This window comes from Corvus hawaiiensis, chromosome 2 (assembly GCF_020740725.1).
Source record: "Corvus hawaiiensis isolate bCorHaw1 chromosome 2, bCorHaw1.pri.cur, whole genome shotgun sequence".
In the NCBI taxonomy this organism is placed as follows: domain Eukaryota; kingdom Metazoa; phylum Chordata; class Aves; order Passeriformes; family Corvidae; genus Corvus; species Corvus hawaiiensis.
In genome coordinates, this window is record NC_063214.1 from 80,700,674 (window position 1) to 80,724,777 (window position 24,104).

The 24,104-nt window shown below is 37.9% G+C and overlaps 1 protein-coding gene across 1 annotated transcript in view; it reads left to right on the top strand.

Annotated features, from left to right (window-relative positions):
• The window catches only part of GPC6 (glypican 6), a 752,623-nt gene that overhangs the window by 397,079 nt on the left and 331,440 nt on the right, over positions 1-24,104 (top strand). Inside the window, exon 3 of the mRNA XM_048293560.1 lies at positions 13,745-14,136. Coding sequence (XP_048149517.1) covers positions 13,745-14,136 — 392 coding nt within the window. The remainder of the gene's footprint in view (positions 1-13,744; positions 14,137-24,104) is intronic.

Consider the following 24,104-nt stretch of genomic DNA (forward strand, 5'->3'; position numbering starts at 1 on the left):
GGAAAAAGCTTTAGTGAAAAGGCATCATTTTTCCATGTCCTTGCTTTCCTGAACTTTCTAAATTTTATATTATGCTCTAAATTATATATGTGATTAAGTTAATAACAGTGATGACCTTACTTCTTGTATTAAAAAAAGAAATATGATTAAATTCTTTATTGTTCTGTGTCAGCTCCAGACCTATGCATTGCTTCAAGAATTTAGAAGTAATTCAAAGGATTAAAATGTGTATATTTGTCTAATCCTTTAGTTCCTCTTGGTGGGTCTGGATTTGTGCCTCTGGCTTTTCCATCCGTGCAGGGCAGACCATGTATTTATGTTCTCACATTTGGCTTTGAAGGATAACAAGAAGCCCTTTGGACCTGATGCCAATGTATCAGCCAGCAGCAAAACAACATGAGACTGAATTTTTTATTTGCTGTCAAACTTCATAACATCACAAAGGAAAAAGAAATAGAGGGTAGGTCTGAAATTTTCCAGAGACAGAGGTATGTTAAAGCAGTCAAAATAGTTGCTCTGCAAAGTAGGAACCTGTTTACTTCTTAGGCAGTACCCACAGTGTAGTAAATTTAAAAATAAAGAAGCAAACATCCCCCCCCCCCCCAAAAAAAAAAAAAAAAAAAAAAGAAGTAAAATAATGCCAAAATAAATTTACATTTCTAATAGATTATGTTGATGCTCAGAGTATGAGAAATCATGACTTTCAGCTAGATTAGAATTATTCAGAGCCTGTGACAGGTATACAAAATTTGATGGCTCCTCAGAATAAGTGAAAATATTTAGAGGAGGCCAATTTTAAAGTAAAACCAGGTAGTAGCAACAGGAACAAAAAAATGTAGGGTATTAATGGTGTTATGAAATATTTTGGTATGAGTCTTAATTCCAGAGACAAAAGCTGCTGTTTCTGTGTAATCGACAAAAAAGATTTTTCAGTGCCATCTACAATTACATTTTCAGCTACTTAATTGAGTTCTAGTGTATTAAGGGACCAACAGTATAGACTATACCTAATACATGATATTAATTCATGTTCTTAATGAATCAATACATATTAGGGAGGCAATATGACACATATTGCAGTTACTGTGACATTAAAACATAAAAAATTCAGTTAAAATGTATTATACATGCACATCATACGGGCAAGTCTGAGTAAACATATGGTCTTTACGAGAGAGGAAAGTGTGACTAATAAAATAATGCTTCTTCAGTGAAAATTGAGAATATTTTCTAGATAATGGTTTTAATGAGTGATACAATTTAATGCTGAACCCTAACATAAAAGTCACCTATTGGAAATACATTTCTACATTATATGGTTTGTAAATGTGGAAGCACTTAAAGTATAAGGCCATCTAGGCTACATAAAATTATAATGTACTTATGAAGTTTATTATTATGGCAGAGGAGCAGGGTAATTAGTCTCACCTAACATGTACATACCTAATATTTACATTTTTCAGAAGTTATCAGTGTTTTATTGTGAGTTTGGAAGTCCTTCCACAATTACTTAGGTCCTCATAAAAGAATGTTGAATGTTGTGTCAATTAAAAAGCAGAAAGCGTGTTCTCTTGTGCCCTTTTCAAAGGAATCCCTATTTCTTCAAGCAGTACTGTTTGTCCCTAATTCTGTCCAATGTCTGACTGTTTCTCCCAAATGACTGAGTATATATACGTTATATATACTAATGAATATATACACTAATGAAGAAAGAAATTATTAGATAAAATAATTTACAACAATCTCTTAGAGTAAGTATTCATTTTGCTTCTGTATCTCACCAGACCACTAAAAACTTCAGTCTTTCAGATAATGCAGTAATGGAAGACCTAAAATCACTTCATCAAGCAATAACACATATATTCATATATGCATTAAATGAAAATACTAGCCCTGATCCAGTGGGGTTGATATAAAGGACAGGCTCCTGCGGGATGTGAAGGGGAGCCCCCATTTCAGAGCCCCAGCCAGATTTCTGATCTAAATCCTTCTTTCTCTCCCCATGGAGAACATAAAGGCAGAGCTGCAGCAAGGCTTCATGCCAAGGTTCTTTGGTTGCATATGTGAAGTGAATCCATGCATAGCCTGGATGTTCAGTTTTTGAGACCCTTGTTCTGCCTGTGTCTTCAAGGGTGATGGTTTTGGCAGTATTGATAGACTGTATCTGAGGAACATCTGGGAAACTAAAGTTGAGCTCTCTTCTTACCATTTTGTCTGTTTCATTCAGTTGCCATTTCCCTATTTCACTATCTTCTCTCCAACTATTATTGTCCTCTCTAACTTTGCTTTCCTGTTTCACCTGTACTGCCTCATTTGTGCTTATCCTCCCATATTTTAAGATTTTTGTAGTAGTGTAGTGCAGGAAAACAAGTACAAGGCCTCTAGTCAGCACAGGTCACCCTGGCCCTTTCACTGACTGCTGCCCGGTAGGACTGATCATCTTTTCAACTTCTTCTGCAAATCTCATCTCAGAGGGCTGTAATTCTCAACTGGCAAGGTTCATATGAGAAAAGAAGTTAGTGGGGGCTTCTTCCCAAATGTGCCATAGCATTAATATTAAGGCCAAACAAGCTGGAGAAACACCCAAATACTACGCAAGGAAATAGTGTCCAGCAATCATTCTAGGGACTGGATGGAAAGACCTTGCCACCAGAAGTGGCACAGAGTTTCCACTTTGCTTCCAACTCACTAATGTGCAAAACATGGCCTATGCCTACGCTTCCCCATCAAGCTCTCAGGTAAAAACCATGTAATGTGAGGAGTACATATGTCTGAGAGAGGGGGATGAAAATGGTATAGCAAAGAAGGCAGACAATAAGGTCTCAAGATTGCAGAGAAGCAGTAAAATGGCAGAAGGCCTGGAATTCCAGTGGCTTCTGCACAAAAAACCAAAAACCCTATAGAAAAATCCAGAAATAGTTTTTAAATCTCCTAGCTCCTGCTGAGCCACACCACTTCTTGCAGAACCCTAGGAAGCAGTCAAGTATATTGTTTGTTTTTTTAGAGCGCCAACAGCTTGTGGGTTCATTGAAATATTCTTGTCAATATGTTCAGTATGTTCAGCAACTTATCAGCACACCAGCAGCAGAAGCACGAAACTTTGGTGTCACTACATGGACATATCCATTTAGATGGAAACATCATATGCAACACAGCAGCTAATAAATGGAAACAATTCCCCAAATAAACTTGGCCTAGGAGTTTTAAGGCTACTCTTGTGTAGTTCAATCAAATAAAAAGTAGATTATATTGTTTGCAATCTAACATAACCCCAAATATATACCAATCTTGTAAAGCTGGTTTTTCAGCTCATCATACCGTATCTTAGATACAAGTTTCCTTCTGACTGGAAATCTTTCCCACTAGACAGCCTTGTAAGAGAAAGAAAAACATTCTGTTGAGAAGGTAGGTCAGATAAAAATCAATCATGCAGCATCTTGATCCAGTGAACTGATGTCTGTAGATGAAGATTTGTGTTGGCTTTAAAGCTATTCAAATACTGACTTCATTTTTTAATCCCTGATCTTTGAAACATCCAGGTAGGAAAGTTTATTGACTTCACAATGCTTCTTAGGGGACCCAAGGTCTTTCTACCAGCACATGAATGCAGATCCAGGATCTGAAAGATTGTTTCCTTCTAAAAGTAATGTATCTATTTTTTACATTTGTAGTTTATTGAAGGCCAACTCTATTATCCTTAGCCTTATCCTTAATCTAGGATTTTATGCATTGCCTTGTTTTAAGTCACAGATTGCCAAAATCTGATCTCTAGGACCATTGCTGGTCCTTAACTTTCGTACTATTGCCTTGGAAAAAAAGTAAAATCATCCTTCTAACAAGCTGATAACATTTAAGTTAGCTTAATTTGATGTCATAAAACTAAAAGCAAGTTTGTTGCTTCAGTGGAGTTTGAACATGTAGCTCAATTCACAAGCAAGAAATTCAATCACATCGATATTATGTTAGTAACAAATAGTAATGTGCTCAGTGTCCAAATAGTCAAGAAACAACTGGGAAACCAGCCTGTATTTAATACTGCATGACCTTAATGGTGCCTTGGGTTCCTTTGAGTGTAGGTGTAGAAAAATTGGATAAGCTCAAAAAATAGGTAAATTTTCTTGGTGGTAGTTTTATAATTTTTGCTGGTACTGCTAAACCATAACAGAACTTACTAGCTGCATTCAGAGGTGTCTGGAAAAACTATCAACATGACTTCATTACCTCTTAGACTGCAGACTTATATACAAAATTGATTTTATGTACATAATAATTTCCACAGGAAGTCAAACTTCAAACTCCTCTTACAGCAGGCTTCTGTTGGTTAGTTCAAATAGAAGTCTTTGCAGTAATTTCAGTAGTATCTGTCGCAGGTCAAACATCTAAAGATTTTGGGGGTTTTTATGTAATATACTGATTTCTTTTTAAAGACTAAAATGAGCCTTCTTCTAAAAGGGGAGAAGGTGAAATGAGATTGAAGGGCAAACTGCAAACTGATTTACAGCAGTTACATTATACAAATACAACTGTGTAAATACGTTTTAGCTCTCTACACTTGCAACTGTGGCATGAAAGTAGCTGAAGTTCGAATTTTAAACATACTGCGATGCAGCCAGTTTAACCTGTTTAAACCCCACCTTTCCACACTGGGATTCAGGCCTGCACTTCCTACTGGGTACTTCACCGATTGGATCTAATCTAGTAGATGCTTCAGAAAACACCTCTTTCTTGGAGCTGAATAAGGCTCAAGAAATTGTTTTCAAATACCTCAATGACAGTTCTGCATAGTAGTCTATTTTGTTTAAAGTGGGAGGAAGAAAACAAAGACACTATGCTAAAAGAGGTGAGAAGCCCTCTTCAATCCCACGCATGCCTAAACCCAGGCTGAGATTTCTGCCTCCGAAGCCCAGTGTCACTGCTGTCAAATTGTGGCTGATCACCCCATTATAGATAAAAGTCTGTGAAGATTTCAGTGTTTTCCTCTGGCCAGCCAGAGCCTCCTTCCTGACAAATGACTCCTGCCCACAGTCAGTTCAAGTTGTCTGCTCTGAGAACAGATATGAAGGCACACAGTGACTTCAGGGCCACATTCCTCCCCAGCACAACACCTGTGACCTCTGAACAGCACAGTGATAGTGATAGCAAATACTGCCTCTGGTTTCACACCTGCTTGTCAAAAAATTGCCTCCGTTTTTTTTTTTTTTCCCCGGACAGAAAATATAAATTATCCTGACTTAAATTTTATCTAGACTGTACCAAGGACATTTGTTGTTAATTTTCCCCCATGTCTTCTGGTCCACTGTACACTTCCCTGTATTAAGAGTCAACAAACTTTTAATATATTTAGAAGATGGTTGTAGATTATAGGCATGGCAAGGAATTTTCATACAAAATGTTAGGTGGTAAATCTCTTTAACTATTGAACTGGATATTTAATAGTCTCTAGTGATGCGTAGCGAAAAATGTTACAGTCTCTATATTTTAAAACAATTGTTGCACTGAGTCCCATAGTTTATATATTGTTAATATTTTCATGAAAGCTTTAAATGTTTTTCAGAAGAAACTGTGGTGACTCATGAATCTTTCATGAGGTGTTATACATTTTTATGAACATACAATGTAAAATTCATCATTCTGAAATTCACAGATATCCATGAAGTGCTACATGTCTCTCTTTGGTCATGGATATTCATGACAATACTACTTCTGTAAGCATTTAAATGCCCGTTCATAAATACTCTAGAATGTAACCTTCTGATGCCATGTAACATTTTGCTTACGTTTTATGAGTACTTCACTTGGGCATTTTCCACTTGATAATGAAACTAGAACCTTCAGGGATAGTTATTGGTGTATATATAAATTCTGTGTAAAACTATCTCATTGCTTTGTTTTTTTCCTAGCATTTTCTTTCTTCGTTATTACTCTAACTTTAATGAATTCTTTGAGGGCATCTTGGGAATTTCAGGTTTCATATTTATAGCCAAGGATATATTCTTGGTATAAAGTACCACATGCAACAGAATCGAGATTCTAGAGTGCAGTAAAGACTTCAAAAAGTATATGCTAATGTCTAATATTCTTCATGTGAAAGTTATGTGTTTCAGCTAGTTGCAGGAGTGTCTGTATAGAATCTTTGGCAGGATCAAGTCTCCCTTTCATACATACTCAGGTGTTGGCAAATGACCTTTTGCAATGCAAAGACAGTAGATTTGGCATTTGAAGGTTCAATCTGCATCCCCTGAAGTTGTTGATAATCTTCTTATTGATTTCAGCATTGCAGAATAAAGTCTTATAAGCCTTTATCAATGCACGTAATCAGCTTTGAGTAGATGACAGATCCTTTAACTCTGTTTTAATGTTCATTTGTACAATAGCTTTTTTGTGCTTTGACATTGAATAATGCCTTAAATTCTTTGTCAGATTAGGTTCCCATTCTGATAATGGCATTTGATGCATAAAAAGCAGCATAGCTTTTTTTTCTGTTTTCCTGTACCAGATCTACCTTGTCCAACCCAGCCCATCACAGATGTGTTTTTGTTCCTTCCCCATCCTCATGTCCCTCATTTTAGATTAGGACAGTCCTGTTTGCATTGTCTCCATGCTCCACAGTGGGGAGTGGTTAAGGATGAAGCCTCAGTGGTTTCGTCTTCTCCTGGGTCTCGTTCCTTTCTTGCAATATCCTGGCCCATAAGTCATGGACTCTGGACAGGAGTCAGGGAGAGGATCACAGTCAATTATCTGCTGTTACCAAGTCTTGCAGTAGTCTGAGAAATTGAGGGATTAAAGAAGGAAGAGACTCTCATCTTTACTCACAACCTTTGAGACTGCACTGGCTTCTAAAAAATTTAGTAGCATCCAAAAGATTTTTTAATATCATGATATTTACAGGTCTGGGACAGTCCAGAAAGCTATCAATATCCATTAACAGCTAGATAGTTTCACACATAGGTGATTTTACCCAAGACATAACTAGAGGATGTAAATCACCTGTTCCAAAATTTGCAGTTATAGGGCACATTTAATTATCAGACTTGTATTTCTTGGCTTTAAATGCAATGTATATATATTCAAAGTGAGTTAAAAAAGGAGAGCAGTTTTCAGCAAATCTCATCACACTGCAGCTTTTGTTTTTCCTAATGGGAGATGAAATTTGTTTCCCGGATGTGACTGTTGAGTGTTTTTAAAGGTCAAAGCTATAAGGGAATTTTAAAATTAGTTATTCAGGCTGACTAAAAAGTAATACCAGTGCATTGGTAGCCTTATGCAAGCAATTTGTTTGCTCTTGAATATAAAACAAATGTAATGTCAAAACTAGGGGAGAAAAATCATCTGCTGTAAATATTCTCCTACAGCAACTTTTTTCTCAATCAGGGAGTTAAATTGAGTTCTTTTTGTTTTGTAAGGTTAGTTACTGTTAGAAGAAAGTCTCTGGAAACCCAAAACAGTTGGAAAATGAAAAGGCATAAAACCCACAGAGGTCAATTTCACTTGAATTTCCTTGAGATAAATCACAAGTTTCACTAATTGATGCCATTGTGGAATATCTTTAAAGAAAGAAAAAAGAAAAGAAAAAAGCTTTTGCAAGCATCCAGCAAAAAAGATGAAGATTTAACCAAAATATTTTTGTTCCATTAATGACTTCCTGAACAAAGAAAGACAGACAGAAATAGGATGCAGGAAAAGGCTGACATTGATATTTGTAATGAATGCAAGTGTCTGTATATATAGAACCCCCAAAGAACCTTTCTGTCAAAAAGCATACTCCTTTTAAATGAATTCTAATATTCTTCTTACCATCAGCCTTACTAGGACTGGGAAGTTCAAGGATGTGCAATACAGTTAGGTACACAAAGTCCACATGGGGTGTAGATATATGCAGACATTCACAGTAAATGATAGATCATGGTAGAGTGGTAGAGAATAGTAGAATTTCTATATCTAAATCCTTAAAGCTCTTGGAAAAGCAATGCCTCCACAAGGAGAGCAAGGCTATAGTGGGGAACTGCCAGTAGGTTTTGGGCGTTACTAGTCAATGATAGATGAAATCAGTATGTCACCCTGAGCAGTGTTTTATATAAAGACTGATGTAAAATCAGACATATATCGCTGTCCAGAACCTCTGAAGAGCTCTGTGCAGCTGAGCTGGTTTTTTCTCTGCCAACAGTGAGACTGCTTGATAATTAAATGAAATTTTCTTTTTGTCTTTTTGGTCTTAGAGCTCATGAATATATTTTTGGTTTTGGGAATTAGACAACAAACTGTTTCTAGCTTTGCATCTTGTCCTACAGTTAGACATTGCTTTTGCTTAAATTACAGAGGAAAAGGAAATGCAAGGGAACTTATCAGGCTTATCATAGAATATTCACTCCAACATGATACAGATTTGTGTCTATAAAAATTGCCTCTAGATATCTGTGCATATATTTTGTTAAAAGCAATTACCACATCATGTCATGCTGCAATACTATCCCTAATCTTGATCCACTGACTTACAGTGACAACTAGTTATCACTTTGGAATTAGACCAGCTCCCGTGCTGAATTGCATTATGACACTTGTTTACCTCTGTCAAACTAGAGTGAGAATGTCAACTTGCAGTTGGCAAAGCAGTGTGAGAGTAACCAGACATTATTTTTAATCTGAGAGCTGTTCCTACCCTTCAGTAAGGAACTCTAGCAATTCTGTCCTTTCCCTTTGTGACTGAGTTGTCTTATCATAGCCATAACATTTTAAAACAATTGAGACTTCATTTACAGAGACTGTTACTATCTGTCTTGCATCCTAAATTCACAAATAATGTTTAAAAATGAAAACTAGCTAAAGTGTGATCCATGGACTGGAAACCCACCATTTAAGCTCATATAGAGCATGTAATGGCTTGCAACAGCAATCTTCTCTCCATCTTTTCAGTATCTCAGTGTGCCTTAGACCTTATTCTTTTCAACTACCTCATAGAAGTGAATGAGCATCCTGAGACCCTCTGGTTAACAAATGAAATCTGTGTAAAAACGTGCTGGCAACAAAAGACATATCCAGGACATATACTGTCATATGAATGAATCACCACTTAAAATTAGGAAAAATTGTTTCCAGCATTAACACTGCTCATGACAACCTATTTTGGCAGCAAAAAAAAAAATCACAAGATATATATTTTAAAATGCTGCATGGCTCTGTCTTATATAGATTCTCCTCTCCCACCCTAGTACTTGAGTGCCTTCCAGAAGCACTTTAAGCAACATGACTAATGTCTGTCTCATCTTCATTCTTTTACTTGAAGCTGAAAAATTACATTATTTTTCAAAAACTACCTGCAAGTTGATGAAATATCATCTTTGCGATGAACATAAAATCTTTACATTACTGTGAAGACCATGGAAAAATTCAGCCTTTGCAGAAGCACATACAGTGTCTACTGATGTAAGTGAACAAGTGCTCAGTTATGCCAGGACACATTGCAAAGCAGACTACCTTCTTGATATATGAGAGGTTTGCAGCCTAATAAAGCAAGCAATCCTTCACAACAGCATTCATTTTGTTGGATGGGAGTTGATTGAGAAATTAGCACAACGTGAGAGATCTCTTTCTGCTTGGAACCAAAAAGGTATCCAATTTTGTAGCTGCTGTTGATTTATTATTCTGATCCTGCATGGGGTTACTGATGCAGATAGCTCTCTTAACTAAATGTCTTTTGTGTCAAAATGTACAAAAGACTAACACTCTGTAGCAGGTTCGGTTTATAACCAGGCAGAAACACCAATTTAGTGTAGTGGTTTGGCCCAAAATACTCATTACTGTTTACCTTCTGTGAGATAAGAATTAGGAGAAAAGCAAAGCAGGCACAAAACTTGAAAGAATATTAAGAAGTTTATTAACAGACCTAAAAGAAGAAAGAGAGGAAAAAATAAAATCATACCACACCTTCAGAACACTTCTCCTCCCCCCCCACCTTTCTCTCTTCTCCCAGTGACAATGTAAAAAGACAACCCTTGAGATGTTCAGTCTGTTTACCACTTCCATAATAACCTTGTTCAGTCCATTTAGGAAGAGGAGTCTCTCTTGCCCCTGCTATGAAAACAATATCACAATGAGACAGCCGCCCATGTTGGTTCTCTGCTCGCACATGAGTCCCTTCCCCTGACTTGCAGCTTTTCCCACAACTGCTTTCCAGGGTCCACTCTTGAATTACTGGGGTACAATTTTAAGGTTGAGCCGTTCAGAAACAGAAGTTCTCTTCACCCATCTCTGGGAGCATTTCATCTCTAAGAACAGAGGCCCTCCTCCTTCCCTGGGAGCAAAGGGTCCTCCTCATCTTCATCTCTAGGACTATCTCTGGGAGCATCTCTAGGAACAGAGGTCTTCCCCTTTCCATGTGGAGCAAGAGTCCCCATCGCTTCCATCACTCCCCGTTCAAACTTCTCATCAAATTACAGCTGCTTCAGCATCTGCCTATCTCAGTGCAGGTGCTTTTGCTCACAAGTACAAGTTGAATGCTCCACTCCCCATGCCTTCATGAAATTACAACGGGTACTCTGATATATCATAGCTTTACAACAGAATTTCAGCTTTAAGTATCTCCTCATTCTCTTCCCTCATGTTTTTAGCTCTTCACAGCACGACAAGGGTTAATCTCACCCAGGCCTTGCAGCTGGAATGTCGCTGTTGGTCACATGATCTTTGCTGGACAGCAGGGCAGCTTTCGGCTGAATCTTGGCTGCACTGGAGAGGGGGAGCCAGATTGCTCCGTCTGCACATAGCAGGGCTGTGGGGGGGGTTCCGCAGGTGGAACAGGTCCATCAGCTCCAGGATGGCCGTGGCCCAGCCCAGCCTGGCCCGAGCAGGGCCTGGCCGGGCCCACTGGCCCCCGCACGGGGCCCGCAGCCACCTGTCCCAGCACCGGAAACGAGAGAGAGCTCTGCCCGGGGTTTGTCCAATCTTAAATGTGGACCACAGAGGTGGTCACAATTTCAGGTGGCTTAAAGAGTTGTCCATATTCAAACTAGCCAGTTGATAGGTTCTGTCAGGTCATAGAGGGGCTGTAAGAACCCCTTTGCAAGAACATCACTTCTGGGACTATGCTTTGCTAACCCATGACACACTCCAACTTTTTAATGGCATAATTTACCTTCAGCAGTAGCTCTCAAAGACGAGAGACCTATAAGAAGACTAAAAATTAAATAAATGTGCTGCTATTGAGAGGACATTAGCTTCCCTACTGAATTAGTATGTATGGTGTCACATTTGGACTAGCATGAAATTCAAGCTTGTAGAGTTACTGAAAATGTTTGTACCACAGTATAAATAAAGCTTGTGACCAGCATGGACCACGTTGTGCTGGGTGCTGTGCAAGCAGAGAATAAATATCTACCCCTCCCTAAAAAGTTTGGTTGGCTTCCAACAAGCTGACTGTGAGACTGCTAAATAATACACCCGCACAAAGAAAGAGTAAGCTAACAAGAGGAGCTGTCAGCAAACTCAGTTAAGCTTTGCTGTGACTGAGTTATGCAATAGCATTATCTTTTAAGATAAACAGTGGGATTCCCAGTATAGCTATGGATTGTGAGGAGCCAGCATGTAAGTTGTTTATAGCAGCCTCCCAGCATATGTAGGCTTATGGGAAAGAAGTTGAGGAGCCTGGATTCACTGTTTTTGTGACTGTCTTTCCCAGTTGTCATTCAATTGCACTGGTCGGAAAGCCTGGCTCCAACCTTAAAACAAATTTTAATTTGAGCCCCTGGTTCTCTGCCATCTTTTTGCCTTGGAATTGTGTGATTAGATGTATTCAGCAGTGCAGTCAGTGTGCATTATTTCTAGAAGAAGAAATGTCAAATGTATAAAACAGTAATCGTGGTGATTTAGATGTCAAAGGTACCACCAGGTCAGGGTTAGCAATGAAAAACAGCTTTGTTTCACTTGTCTCTTAAACAGAAGCCTGTATGTTGTGGACATCAAATTATTCTATTTGGCATCAAAATTTTGATTGTGGGTGTGCTTTTGTTCCCTTTTTTTAAATTTCTTTTTTTCCCCCCCCTACATAAACTATTTGGCAAAAGCATATCCTTTTCCAAATATCATTTATTCCTTATGACAAGATGCAGTTTTAATGATAGTTTAAACATTGACATATTTATTAGATGGTATTTTCCCTTTAATAAATGCTTTGATGTAGCAAGTATGTTTGCAATGTTCTGTTTATGTATTTTCAGAATAACCCTTTTCCAGTTATCTGGGAGATCAAAGGCTGCAGCTCTACACCACTTCTGCCAAAATTAAGAGATTCTTTTCTTACTGAGTCCTTGTAGACTGGCCCACAGTGTTCAACAGATTCTGCTTTCATCTGATCACAGTTGCAAATCCTTAAATTTAGTGTAGATTTTTTCACTTACTCTTAATTTCTGTCCTGTCTTTAGCATTGCAGTGCTTCTGCATTTTTATGAGTCACTCTAGCCATAGCAGGGCCCTATGTTAAGAGTATTCACATTATAGCATTAGCAAAGAGTGTAAGAAGTCAGCACATCCCTGCAGTTAACACACAGAGATGTGTCTATGGGCAATGACCACAAATTAAGAATCTTTTATTCTGGAGTTGGTGCGTGATAAATCCTGCTTCACTGCACATCATTTAATTGCAGCACATACATGTTTTGCCAAAGGTTCTGCCATCTCTGCCTTGCTGTCTGCAGTGCCTCATTTACAAGCCACAGCAGTTACAGGACTCTTTTCCAAAGGTGGTTTAGGAAGGTTGACAACAAGCCCTGTAGAAAGATGGGATCTTCTGAAAGCCAGGAGATACTATGCCCACTTAGGTCAGCTGGCTTTAAAGAACTGTTGTACATGCTCAGGGATTTTTTTGGGAAACCCTAAGCACCATATTGCAATTAAAAAATCTGAACAGAAGAGATGATTACATATTTCTACTGTATCCCATGGGCTCAGTTTCCAGTAAGAATAATTTCCACAAGCCAAAATTTAGAAAGAGACTATGGTTTGGGCCTCAGTAGATAAAAGGCACAGAAGCAATAGTCTGAAATCCTTTCACGAAAACCTTAATGCCTCCTCCTCCAAAATAAAAAACTCACACAGACTAGAATTAGTAGGATGGTTGTGACATGACTGGTGGAGGGTTCTAACACAGTTCTTCAGTAGAGTAAATAAATATTGAAAACACTAGCATTTTTTTAGTATTACCTAGACATGTGACACTTACTTTTAAGAAGGATCCTTCTCATTTCCACTCAAGTCTCTTTCATATTCTCTTCAAGAATATTTGCAAATAGGTATTCAGATTTATTTCCATGGTTTTCCTCTACATTTTAAAAACTCCATCAAAATGGAACTTCTAAAATCATTAAATTTTCAGTTAAATCATCATATTAGTGACTTCACTCTTATCTTAGAAAATTTAGTCTACTGGCTGTGGAGGATATTGCAAGGGACAGAGATTGCTATGATCAAATAGTTCATGAAGAAGAACTGGAACTACTCTCACTGAAGTTCTTTTAAATGTGTTTTTCTGCTCAGTGTTATAGGTTCTACGTCTCTAAACCTTGCTGGGGAATTCAGTTTATACTCTATTTTTCTTTACTTCTAAATAATGCTATTTCCTATCCAAATGATGAATTTCACTAGTAAAGTGCTGTGATAACAACCTATTAGGACAAACTATGATGAGTTAGGAATGCAGTAAGAAAACCCTTCGTACCTCACTATTATGGCTGTTAACACCTGCTTGTTTTCCCTGCAGAGTTTTTTCGAGAACTTCTGGAGAATGCAGAAAGATCCCTAAATGACATGTTTGTCCGGACGTATGGCATGTTGTACATGCAGAACTCGGAGGTGTTCCAGGACCTCTTCACAGAGCTGAAGCGTTATTACACAGGAGGCAATGTGAACTTGGAGGAAATGCTAAATGACTTCTGGGCTCGGCTGCTGGAGCGGATGTTCCAGCTTATAAACCCCCAGTACCATTTCAGTGAGGACTACCTGGAGTGTGTAAGCAAGTACACAGACCAGCTGAAGCCGTTTGGAGATGTTCCCAGGAAGCTGAAGGTTCAAGTGACTAGAGCATTCATTGCTGCACGGACCTTTGTTCAGGGGCTGACAGTAGGCAGAGAGGTTGCGAACAGAGTATCCAAGGTAATCTAAAATCAGGGTGGGGTTTCTTTAGCTTGAATTTGTTCTAAACTTGCCAGACAATTGAAATCTGCCTGTGTGCTTTTTTTTTTTTTTCAGTATAAGGCAGTGAGTTTGGTTGTTTTTTATGTCTACCAATATACCCACCCTAAGTTCATAAAGAGGGGCAACAGTTGTTTTCAGTTCCTTCTGGGGATATTAAGGCAATACTGACTGGAAAGCATTTCTCTGTGCTTAGGATATAATGAAATACCAACACACATCAATGTTATAGCATGGTAGTGATTGTCATTTGTAATTCAAAACTGGCTACATATATATAAGATGGGGATTAGATCAGAATTTAAATGTTTCAAGCAAATTTATTCTGCTGTTCATTAGGAAGGTACAGCCCTCACAGCATTCATTCATCATGCAGCTGGGTGATGGATTTTGTTAGAAATGTCTAGTCATGTTTCTGATGAGAAAATAGACAAACAGTGACACCTCTGGAGCTTGAGCTTTCCCAAAGGATGGTTTGACTCACATTTATTTTAGTTTTAATTATTTATCTATGCAAATATTTATGACAATTATAATCCTTGAGGGCTTCACATAATTAAGGAAAAAAAACATGCACAAAAATAACCCATCTGGGTACCACAAATGTGCTTGAATGACTTTCTCTTACACAGTATTTCAAAACTAGGTATATTTTTCTGAATTGATGTTCCAGCTAGATAGTTGTTCTGTGATCTTGCTGTTTCACAGTCCTCGTAGTGTATTTGGACCTTGAATTCTGAAATTCTCTCATGAGATCCACTGTGAAATGCTCAAATACTCACTTTTGAACAATAAGTGCATGAATGATTTTGGTGCTTGGCCCATTCAATACTCTCCCACATTTACAAGCCTAAGCCATTCCTCTGCCTCAAGAGGATTATCTCATTTGCTGCATTTAAATCACGGTCAGAAGATGAGGTAGAGCTGATACATTGTACAGTACACCGCAATTCAAGCACTCAACAAGATGGGGCTTTTAAACTTTCTTAAGCTGCATTATGCAATATTTTGTGATTACAAATTGAGAAGCCATGGAGCCAGAGACGTAGGCAGGAAGGGAGAGCCTGATTTTATACCTAGGAGACGCCTGATTTTATACCTAGGAGACTGCATGGGAGAAAAAGGTCATTTTGCACTTAAAATTCAGTGGATGAGAACTTGCTGACTAAAAAGGATATGTGATCCTTTTTAGTCAGCTAGAACCAAAGTCTCTTCCTCCAAGTGCCTTCCTGGGCTTCAGGATTGCCTTTCTTTGATTTCTGGCACTGTCAGTTCTTGCAGTCTTTCTGAACGGTGGCAGGGCATCATCATGAAACCCCAGTCTGCCTAGTCTTAGCTGGGGGCAGATGCAACTGTTTAGCCTCCAACTTTGCAGAATGCATATATCTGCATCCCCAGATTCTCTCTGAAGAGCGATGGTGTCCCCGTGGGTCAGGTTTTAAGTGAGACTACAGAGCTCTGATGTCACTGTTGGCAGCAGGCATTAGACTGTAGAGAATAAGCTATGAAATTCATGTAATAGACGCATAATTTGTGAATCCCTCGCAGATTAAGGTCTGAATTGTCTGCTGAGATGTCACTTTCCCTGTATATGTACATGACTGTACAGAATGTGCAGGTGTCTTCTCTCTCACATATCCAGGAAATGTTTTCATCTCAGCCTCTGGGCTTTGGGTACATAAGCCCTTTCAAGAAAAGGGTTTATAACAAGATCACTGAATGATCCTATGATCCTATAATGAGAACTGCTAGCTCTGCAACCATGAAGTGGGTCTTTTTGTAGTGTCACTTGAAGATGATAACAATAGCTCAATAGTGCTTCTGTTTGGGGTTTTTTTTACTTTTAACATGAAAGAAACACTTGAAATCATCATTAAAAGGGCTCAGTGGATGGAGCAAGACACAATACAGATTGAGTGCTTTATAGACACATAGTGATACTCCATTAGGCTACATCTAGAGCGCTGTGTTCAGTTTTTGGCCCTTCCCATACAAGAAAGACACTGATAAACTGAAGCAAGTTCAGTGGAGGCTGCCATCATGATCTGGACTGGATTACTTGTTCTGTGAGGAGAACCTGTGGGACTTGGGCTTCTTCATCTGGGGAAGAGGCTACTTCAAGGGCATTTAGCAGTTGCTCCTGGTGCCTCTAGGGAGGTCATTAAAGAAATGCAGCAAAGCTCTTAACAGTGGGGCATGGTATGATATGATGGGTGTGAGTTGAAGCTTTTCCTCTTGTCCTATCATAGCAGGCCCTAATAAAAATCCTGTCCCCATCTTTCTTATAAACACCTTTTAAGTACAAGAAGGTTCCTAGTAAGATCTGCCCAGAGCTTCTCTTCTCCAGGCTGAACAACCCCAAATCCCTCAGCCATGTCTTTATAGGAGAGGTGTTCCAGCCCTCTGACCATTTTTGTGGCCCTCCTCTGTACCCAGTACAACAGGTCCGCGTCTTTCCAATGACACTGAGAATTCCAGAGCTGGATGTATTAATCTGGGTGGGGTCTTCTGAGAGCAGAGTACAGGTGACCTGCTGGTCACCTTTTTTTAGGATCATTATCCTATGATCCTATTAAAAAATTAATAAAATGAACATTTTCACTTAAATGTAGAATATGTTTTGATTGCATGACTATTAAAATCTCAGTGGCTGTATTCATACCCACAGCATATGATAAACAATTGCTGGCCTTAGGGACTTTTTGTTACATGGAGCCTGGTGAGGCAGATACGAAGAACCCCAAGTGGCACCAAATATTCAAAATTGATAATTGTCCTGTGGAAAGGCTGTGATTACTCTGAGAATGAATATTTTCTTGTCATATCATAACTGTGGACTTTTTTGCTGGTTAATCTACTGTAGAAAATGACAAATCCATTTCTTTAAACATGATTTTAAAAGACTACAGCCATTTCTTAGAGTTAGCACATAACTGCAGCCAAGAAATGAGGCAGGTAAACATCTTTTGTTGCTGTTTTGAAAGTCATCCAAATTCAGCACAGATTTCTTTCTCATTGTACTCTAATATTAAGAGATTCTGTGATAAGGATGCTGCATCTGAGTAAGTCAAGAGAAATGAAAAAAGAGAGAAAATGAAAATAACTGTTGCAGTTCATTTACAGAATCCTTTGTCCATTGTCTACACTGGCTGGGAACAGAGGGAGATCTTCTACCTGCAACATCACAAGCTTAAAAGATTTTTTGCTTTCTATTTGTGGACCCATTATTTCACTGAACTGCCACTGACATAGAAAATGTTGAGCCTACACCTTAAAGACCATGAGAAAGAGAGTGACTAATGAGAAAGCTGGTAACAACATCTCCTTCGGGTCTTTACTGTCTCATCGTCTTCTGGACCATTTCTGTAGAGAAGTTGGTGGGTCACACACGCAGAAGGATTTGTTCCCTCTCTAATGTCAGGAACATATCCTTTCTAAAGATCTCTCCTCAGAGAGGTTGTAATGTCTCAAAACAATGTAGTCAGTGTATTCCTTGCAAAGAAGCTACACTACCTTTTTTTCGATGAAGTGTGCACTCAAGCACACTCAAAGTAGGCAACACATATTGCAAACATTTTCCTCTTACAATAGGATTTTGCAATTTGCTTGTCAGTGAGATTATAATTTATTAAATTACATTTAGATAAATGGGGAGGGAGGGTGGTTAGGATATCTTATTTTTGTAATTTTTTTCTAATATTATATTTCAATTGTAAGCAGGCATAGTTGCTTCCATCTGCCTGAAGTTTTATTACGCTGTTTTAGTTAAACAGTATTTTCATGATCTCTAAGTCTAATTACAGTTTTTAATCTTCAGAGATTTTAAAATCTTTTTATTTCTCATTCTAATGCATTAAATTTGTCAGCGCTATGTTGCTATGCTGCTTAAATCTCCACTCAATGCAGTATATTTCCACTGGTTTGAATGGACCAGCTTGGTAAATTATATATATATTCTAGAAAGCTGTATAGGCATATGAGCAAAAAGTTATTATTTCTCAAAGTGAGATTATTAATTCTTAATTTAAACCAATTTATTCATTAATATAGAAGAATTCCTAAAATATCTCAAGTTGGAAGGGACCTGTAAAGATCATTGAATCCAACTCTCTGCTGCTCACAGCACAAACTAAAAATAAACCATGTGACTAAAAGCTTTATCCAGATGCTCCTTGAACTCTGACAGGCTTGGTTTCATGACCTCTTTCCTGGAGACACTGTTCCAGTTACCAGCCACCCTCTCAGTGAAGAACCTTTTCCTAAGGTCCAATCTGAACTTGCCCTGATGCAGCTTCAATATATAATATTCAATGTGCAACATCAGAACTGCCATTTTGGGTATGTCAAAAGTCTGTTTAGTTGATTTTACCTCAGTAGCAGTAGTTTAAAGGTCAGTATAGGAGCAGAGCTTCTCAACTAGTATACTTTCTTAAGCTATAGGTAGTAGATGTTTATGGACTTTTTGAACTACCATTCCAGAAATAATTAATTAATTTTTCTACTACCTGTTTTTCCAGTACTTTGGTAGGTTCTAAAAACCTGGCATTTCTGCTTTGCTACCATTTGGTTAAAAAAAAAAAAAAAGTTCTCTCCTTCCCTATTCCTCTGTAAAAATATAGCATATTAACATATTATTGTTACTAAATTTATTGGTTTTTATCAACTATTGTCCTAGATTAAATAAATAAATAAACTAAAGCAAAAAAACCAAGCCTTCTTGACAAGCTGTGATTTAGTATCTAATGTTAAGCTGGAGAAACTGCTGGAAATATTTCTGAAGTTGCTCCTAGCTGTGATTACCAGTAATGTGATAGAAAAGGCATATGCATACTTTTCATGTTCATCTTTTACTATGTCTGAGCTCTGGATTCTTTGTGAGAAAATAATGCCAAGTTATTCTCTCTGACTCTAAACTAAACAAAGCATTCTCAGTCATTGTAATACTCTCTTTGAACTGTCACTGAGTGGTGGAGGGTGTAAGCAGTAAACACATGGGGAATTAAAAGTTTTAAACAGGAGGGTCAATATGACTTTGCAGGAGCACATGATTCCCGAAATGCTTTTCCCAAATATATTAATAACTGAATTACAACAATTATAAAGCTAATTGTAATGGGATTTTTTTTTTCATTAAATAAGGAAGAGTTCTGAACAAAACATGGCATGTGTAAAACAGAACCAGCTCCCAAGGAAAGATTAAGAGTGAAGCTAAGGGTATTTCAAAATTGTCAAAAATATTGTACTAGTTGATAAGTTCAGTACTCTAACATGAGTGTTATCCCCTGTGGTTGGCATTCCAATCAAAGGAAATATTTCCTGGAAATATTTTCTTTCCGTATACTTTTAATGGAAAGTTATAGAAAAGAGGGGAAAACAAAACAAAAAAAAAGCTCATTTTATTCTGTTTCATGAGCCTAACTTCTCAATTCTGACTTGTGCTGATTCCATATGTTAACCTGGGTAAATTCACTTTGAGAACATGTGAGTTTAGTAGGAAAACGCAAATGATGGAGTACAACCGGTCGGTCTTGTCCGAAGCACAGCCGTTCACCAGCTGTCCATTACCCCAGTGCTGCCCAGAGCTCCGACTCCATCCCAGGCAGACACTTACATCTTCATTGGCTCTTGCACTTAACCTGGCTCACTAGGAACAGCAAGTGAGTGCAGAGTCCTTTTATTTACAGAGATCTAGGGTTTTAGCTATTGTTTGCTAGTTTTGCCTTTCTCTAAGTTTGGCCGTTTTGTGGTTTGTTTTTTTGTCTGAATTTCAGCACTTTCTTCCCATTGTATACTGAGTTTGGCTTTGACTTTCACACTTGAAAATTCATGCTACCAGCAACCAGAGTAGTTTTTATACCAGGAGTAAAGTGAAGCTTAGCTCAGGGGCATCATTAAGAGCAGTTAGTGATTTTGTTAGTGGCATAAACATCAAAGATTTGTGACCCAGCCACTAAGAACTTATTTCATTAATGCATTTAAATATTAATTATCATTTATTACAAAATAAAAAGAGGCTGTTACAATACTTTCCTCATTGCATGGCATAGGCTATATATCTCCTTCTTTTTAAACCAGTTAAAACCATTCATCCCCTCAATATTATTAAATTATGTTAATATCAGACCTCTTATTAGGAACCTGGTGATATATGAGCAAAGTGAAATAAATTCAGTAACACAATTATAAGGTTAAACCCAAGTTTAGTAGTGAAAAGCAGTCTCTAGTAATTGCCAGTGATTACTTCTACTTGCAGAATGCCAGGCCACTGCTTTTCTAATATGCTGAATCAATATTCTTACAAACTCTGCTTTTCATGGTTTATAAATAAACATTCAACATTTTGTGAGAGGCATAAATAAAGGCCAATATTGAATGACACAGTGATTCAGAATGTAATTATTTCAGGGGGGAGGGAATATGACAAGTCAGGTAATTAAAAGCCAAAACAAATTGGACTTTAAGCCTGGAAAATGTGATTTGCAGGGTGTGACAGATAAAGAGCTATGTGTCCTGTATATTGGCTGAAGAGATTTGGCTTGTTAAAGCCACAGAGGGAAAGGAAATCTAAAAAGACTATAGTTTTCAATAAACTTTAATCCTCAGTTCAAACTGTTGGTTTAGGAACAGCCCAGCTGAGCAAGCATAGCTTTTATGATTGCATTTCTGTCTGTTGTTTTAAGTTTTTTTCAGTCACTAATTATTTGAGTTTTCATTGAGTTAATATATATTTACAAGAATTCTATCACACTGTGACATGAATGGGGCCACATTGTTTTTTCCTCTTCCTCTCCCTTGGTGCTCCTCAGGTGGGGAATCCAGGCATTATCGAGCCAGGAGAGTTTCAGAGTTCTAAGGTGTCTGTGGCACAAAAGCAGGAGTGAATTGTATCCACACTTGAGTTCTTTATGGAAAGTATCCTTTGAACTGAGGTTCTTCAGCTGTGCTGAATATCTTTCTTCCTTTTTTGGAAAGAAAAGGTACAAAAACTGATCTAGTTAATTGCACACATTTCATGGAGAAATAAAACAGATGCCTTCCAGATATCCCAGACATACTGCAGGTGCACTGATCTATTTTCCACTTTGTGTGCACTGGAATCATGAGACGTTCCAGTAGAGCAGTCCAGAAGAAAAGGCCTAAAATGGAACAGCAGCTTCAACAAAAGGAAGACAGTAAGAGGTCTATCAAAGCTGTGGTCTATGTCCTACCTATGAGAATTGTCAGATATAATCCAGCCTGGCCTCTCCATTTCATAGGTCTTTAAATATCATTCAGCTACCTTCGTATTGAACTTAATAACCCAAGTTTAACTGAGTCATGTTGCTCAGTAAGGCAGTCAGTCTTGCTGAGTATCCCTCTAGGTAGGTCTGCTGGTTAGACTTATTCCTACTGTGTGCCATATCACATCTCAGAATCTAAAGCAGTCCTGTCTTTCTGGATTTTTTGTATCATTCATAAACAGATCTTCTGATTACAGGACTTTTGCTCAGTTTGTGGCTTGGGTTTTGCTCAATGCCTACTGCATAGCAAATGCCCTTTAGTTCAGCTTTGCATGAAACATATCATTAGAAATTAAGAACTGTAATGAGAGTATTTTAGTTTAACAACATTATTAAACACTGTCATGACCCATTAGAAAATTAATTATTTTAATCAAGGTTTGCTGAAATGCACATTTTATACTCAATCCTTCAAAATTCTCACACCAGATGTACTTACAACCTACAAAAGATGTTGATACACTACCTGCAGAAAATATATTAAGAAAAAATTTAGAACTTTTTTGGAGACATTCCTAGAAAAAAGGATGTATCCTAGTGCATATCATGATACACAGTCAAGTCATGATAAAAATAATGGTGAAGAAGCAAAGCTCATCTAGGAGCTTGCTGATCCTGATAGATTTAGAAAGTCTGTAATTAATCTTACAGCAGGTTTTACATTTTTGCTGTTTTAGCACAGGAGAGTGAAAGAAAATTCAGAGGAATCAAATGGAAATAAGAAGGAGCTTCAAAAGTCTGAAGGTTAAGCAATACAAGGAGATCTAGATTATCTTGCAACTTGCTGACTTTTTAGAATGTCTCTTTTTACAGATTGTCTTAATTCTGTTTTGAAGACAGCCTATGGAAGCACTGTTTTTCAATCATGATTTGAGAAAAGCAATTAATTTTATTTCTCATGTGAGCCAGAAGCAAAAAAATTTCCTAATGGGTTATTTGGCCTTCAGGTTTCTGTGGAAAACATTAGCCAAGAAAGTATCTGGTTTACCTAAAATGCATCAGGAATACTGACTGGAATTTAAATTCATATCTGCTTAAATGTTGCAGTCAACAAAGTCATCAGCAACATACTGAAAAAGTTAGGTCAATTCTTAGTTATTCAGGGGTCAGCTACCATTGGCTTAATTGTCTGCTTAAGTCTTGCATCTCAAAATATATCTGAGACAAAAAAAAAATTATGGTGTGAACATAGGAATACAAAATGAAGAACTTCATTGTCAGTAAAATAATTCCATTCATCAGTAAAATTTTAAACTTATCCACAGACTCCGGTGTCTGCTTCTTATGGGAGTTTTTTATGGTGCAAGCTTGCCGAGTTTTTTCCATAATCAATTCTGGAAAAAGTAAAATGTTACTTTCATTCAGTCTACATGTTTAAGAACATGATTGATCTTGCTTCTTCTTTTTTCCTTCTCCTCCTTTTGTTTTATTTTTTAAATCCGTAGGAAGAATTGAGTTCTTGAGTAAAAATTAAATGTACCAGACCAAACTGGGAAGAAGTAGAGCTTTGAATAAGATGGGAGGATTTAGCTGACCTCAGCTGTACACCTGTCACCTTTAAATGGCCAAGAGCAGAAATTAAGAATATAGGGTGAGGATTTTAATGCAATATGTGCCTACTTATCCTTCATAATGGATGATAAGGATGCTTTGGCATCCTTTGGCTGCTGGTGTACAAGACTTTGCAGTTGCCAAACACCTCAATGCAGTTTTAGCCTGCAAACAACTTCCCCATTCTTGAAAATGGTTTTTCTTTTAAAACTGCCAGAGATGTTTTGATATTCTGGTCTGCCCCAGTATTGTGCAAGTCTGATTTCTGGTCTTCGGTTTTAGAAGGTTTAGCAATTTTGTATGAATCCACTAGTGAAGAAATTACTGGATTTCTTCAGGAAGCACATACAGACTCTCCACTTAACCCCCACTTACGTGATCTTCAGTATCATCAAGCAACAGAATTGCATCTACACTTGCCTATTGTGTTCTTCATCCCACAGTTCTTTCATTCATGTCCATATGTTGGCATTATCTGTGGATCCAGAAGTGAGTGTGTATAAGGCAATCTTCTGGCAAGCTGACAAAGCTGAGCAGGGCCAGTGCACTCTAATTCACATTTCCTGAGTGAGCTTTCTGCATACTGTTGTTATGCAAAACCATCAGCAGCTCTCTCCACAGAGAAGACACCAATCTAATTGTCCTATTTCAAATGGAGGTTTTATGCATCTAATTGGTAGAGAGAAGCCTGAGCAGCCAAAGATATTATCTGAATTTCACAAAAGTAGCCTCAAGTGTTTAAGTACAAAAAGAGAGAAATGACGAACTGTGTTCTCTCCAGCAATTTGCTGACTCAGCAGTATCACCACTCTGTTGGTGTTATGGAACAGCGAGTCAGCTGTTATGAACCCTGTTTTTCAGACATGTCCAAAAACAAGTGAATGCATATGGATCTAAGTGCTTGGTATTCTCTGTCTGGGGAATGCAGTAACTGACCTGCTTTGGTCTGCGGCATCCAAGCTGCATTAACTCAAACCAGCTCAGGCTTAGGAGCCATGGAAACGTATATGGAAAAGCTGCTCAGCTCAACTGCCATCTTCTTTTAGGTCTAAGGTCCTCTATGGGAATTAGAGTGGATCTGGCCCCAATACCTTTTAT